Genomic DNA, 3,705 nt, shown 5'->3' with positions numbered 1-3,705 from the left:
AGCCAGGGTGGTACAGAAGATGTCTTAAAGCCTGGCATCGAATAGCCGAGGGTACTCTAGCCGGTCACAGTCAGAGTTTAAAAAAACACTGACCATTGCCGGCTGAATATCAGCTGGGATGATTTTTACAATTTTAAATTTAATTCTAGGCATATACTGTACATTTCCATTGGAAAAATCAGATTTAAATAAACTATAATGGCAAAGGACATTATTATTTTGTTGGATAAATTACCACTTCATGAGTGGATTAAGTCAATGGAATTCAGTTTCTGACAAAGGATATGTCTAGAAATGGTTTTTCTAATGGCATTTTTCATTTCTTTGTTCCTCAAACTGTAGATAAGGGGGTTTAACACCGGAATCATCATAGTATAAAAAACAGAAACAACCCTGTCATGCTCAAGGGAGTAGCTTGAACTGGGTCTCATATACATAAAAATAATTGTTCCATAGAACAAAGTAACGCTGACAAAATGTGAGGCACAGGTGGAGAAGGCTTTGTGTCTTCCCTCTGCACTACGGATTCTCAGGATGCTGAAGAGGATGAAAGTGTAGGATGTCAGAATCACCAGAATTGAGAATACAGTTACAGAGGCAACGAAGATAGCAATCACGATCTCATGGACGTATGTGTCTGAGCAGGAGATCTTCATCAGTGGGGGGATGTCGCAGAAGAAATGGTTAATTTCATTGTACCTACAGAAGGATAATTGGAAGGTAGTGCCTGTCTGAATCAGGGAGTGCAAAGCGCTTGAAAAGTAGCAGAGGACCACTAGCTGACTGCACAGTCTTTTCGTCACAATAATGTGATACATGAATGGGTTACATATTGCCACATAACGATCATACGCCATTGCTGCCAGCAGAAAATTGTCTGTACAGGCAAATGCAATAAAAAAGTACAGCTGTGCTGCACACCCCAAGTATGAAATAACTTTATTGTCATAGAGAAGGCCGACCATGATTTTGGGGGCAACATCAGAGGAGCAGCAGAGATCCACAAACGCCAAATGACTGAGGAAGAAGTACATGGGTTTGTGAAGGTTGTTATCCAGGTGAATTAATACAATGATGCCAGCATTTAACAGAACTGTCATTAAATATATTACAAAAAAAAAGAGAAATAGCACAGTCTTCAGGTGTGAAACATTGGCAAATCCAAGGAGAACAAATTCTGTCACTGAAGTTTGATTTCCTTCTGCCATTTGCTCAGTCTGATATAAAAAGGAAGAAAACCCCATTAGTTTACCATAAATCATTACCAAAATGTAATCTCCTTTTCAGGGTTTGTTTGTTTTTTGTGATGGTCAGAACAATAAATGACCACTGACTAACTCTGTCATTTCACGATAGGCTGATCCAGGCCCTACAATTACCAGTTACAAGTGGGCATACAATTCTGACTTTCTTAGAGGGACAAAATGGAGGGATTTCTCGAATGGGATAAAACAGGACAAGAATAACCTAGCCTGAAAACCAATCAAAACTATTAGCCCCAAGGCTAATATTTAGTTGCAGTATATCCAGTCAAAATTAATTGGCTAATTTATCAGTTAAGTTTCAGACAAGTATTTTGGTAGCCCAGAACAATCAATTAAAATTTTGGCAAGGCTTTTTCTCTCCTATTGTTTTAGGGCTATATTTACTGACCTGCTGGGCTCCTTATACGAAGCTGCAGTAAAATGTGGCCTTATAATGCCTTTGTGCAGATTTTTCCTGTGTGCTAAGCTCACTTTAACTGGTCTATTTCTATTTCTTGTATTAACAGCCATACAGTAAAGTTGCCATTAGCATGCACAAAAGACAAAAAGGAGAACTGCATCTCATGGAAACCACAATCAAAGGAAGCAGAAAGTGGGAAGTGGTTTTTATATTGATTATGCTGCTGTGACCTGTGATTTTCTGAAGCCTACCTTATCGGTCACATTGCATTCAGTTTCTAGAGCCGCATATTAAACTAAAGGTTCAGTTCACTTCTGATGAAGGCAGATCAGCTGAAACACAGCTGAGTCGAGTCATATATGAACATCAAGTCTTGCAATGTATGTTTTCAGTGTTCAACTGTGAATAAGGTTTGTACTGTCTATTAGTCTCTTGAGCTGAGCATAGGTTGGGGTCAGATGAATGTTCGGTAGGCCAGAGGATCTGAAACCCAGTATGTCAATCTCCATACTTGGCCTTCACACTGTTTTCTGAGAAGAGAGGAGATGAGCAGAGGACATATTTCTCTCTGAGAGGAAAGGATAGGACATATCTTTCAGAGAGGAGAGGAGACAGGATATTTCTATGGGTAAGTATACATTATTTTGCTCTGAGCTTTGCTAATTTGGGGGATAAAAGCTAAACTGTAGGTTCCTTTATGAAGATAATTTTTGATCTTAAAAGAGTAAGCTTTACTTAGCTAGTTTCCATAGAGTAAAAGCCTCCTATAGTTGTTAAACTTGAACTTTCTGCTAGAGAAAGTCTCTGGCAGCCAAGGTCTGGCTTAATCTGCATTCCCTCCCACCCACCCTGTGCCCACTCAAACATCGCCCATTTCCTTTATGTATAGTCTTAATTTAAATAGTCAATTATCCTATGTAGGACAACAGATGAACTGTTTATTACATATTCGTATTACATTTCATTTCTTGCTAAGATTCAAACGCTAAATAAAGCATACCAATTATCTTAAGGCTCTCTATACCAGTCTAACATACCCAGTACTTTAATAGGATTTAATTAAGCAGCTCAATAATAAGATGCAGACAGTAGTCTAGCAGCAAGAGGGGAGCTATTCATTCTTTTGCACTGAGTGTCACATGTATGATTATTTCCTAGTTAGTGACAAATTATATATGTATGCTGCAAAGAGCTCCTGGTTCTCAAAGAATAAGTCCATTCCCTTGATGCTAGAGTTGCAGACTTGGAGAAGCTGAGGGAGATAGAGAGGATACCTACAGGGACATTGAAGCCCACCTCCAGTCTGGCAGCCCCTGTGTTGTCTTGGAGAAGGGAGGTCTCCTAAAAAGAGAACATCATCTGGTGATACAGGAAATGATCCTGTAGACAGGACCTGCCCACCAGGAGATGTGATATCCTCTTGTACCGAGGATCTATCTCCAGGAGCTTCATCCCAGAAGGGAGGAGTAAGGATGGCCATTGTAGTGGGAGATTCAATCATTAGGCATGTAGATAGCTGGGTGGCTGGTGTGTGTGATGATAACCTGGTCACTTGCCTGCCTGGTGAAAAGGTGGCGGACTTCACACATTACTTATATATTAGATAGTGCTGGGGAGGAGCCAGCTATCTTGGTACATCCAAGTTTCCAAGTTTATTAAATAGTTTGATTACCGGTAATCGCCTATTCAAAATTCTAGGCGATGTACAAATAGTTCAAAAATTTAGGTAACATATCATTCAGACATACAATAATTTGGGTAAAAAGAAAACTTATTTAAACAGATATCAATACATTTAGGTGACATATTTCTACGTATAATAATAAAACAAAAGGGAAGTTATTTAATGGTTACATTCATTATTAAATTCAATAATTCAAGGGAAGTACATTAGGAAGGGAGACAATGACGATTAACGAAGAAAATTAGATTGGCAATGCGGAAGATTTTAATCATTAAAAGCATCTGTAAATAGAAAACTTTTAAGTTTGGTCTTAAATTTGTCTAAGTTTTTTTCTTGTCTTAAATAGAGTGGGAGAT

At 38.7% G+C, this 3,705-nt stretch overlaps 1 protein-coding gene across 1 annotated transcript; it reads right to left on the bottom strand.

The window, feature by feature from the left end:
• Positions 1-239: 239 nt before the first annotated feature.
• On the bottom strand, positions 240-1,208 carry LOC117348504 (olfactory receptor 5AP2-like). The gene has a single exon (XM_033920718.1). The coding sequence runs from the start codon at positions 1,206-1,208 to the stop codon at positions 240-242; it is 969 nt and encodes a 322-aa protein (XP_033776609.1).
• Between the last annotated feature and the right edge of the window lie 2,497 nt (positions 1,209-3,705).

Source organism: Geotrypetes seraphini, chromosome 14, assembly GCF_902459505.1.
Source record: "Geotrypetes seraphini chromosome 14, aGeoSer1.1, whole genome shotgun sequence".
Taxonomy (NCBI): Eukaryota; Metazoa; Chordata; class Amphibia; order Gymnophiona; family Dermophiidae; genus Geotrypetes; species Geotrypetes seraphini.
This window is presented reverse-complemented; position numbering and strand designations above follow the sequence as displayed.

Coding starts and splice junctions, on each gene's coding strand:
- LOC117348504 (XM_033920718.1), bottom strand. CDS start 1,208: ATGGCAGAAGGAAATCAAACTTCAGTGACAGAATTTGTTCTCCTTGGA.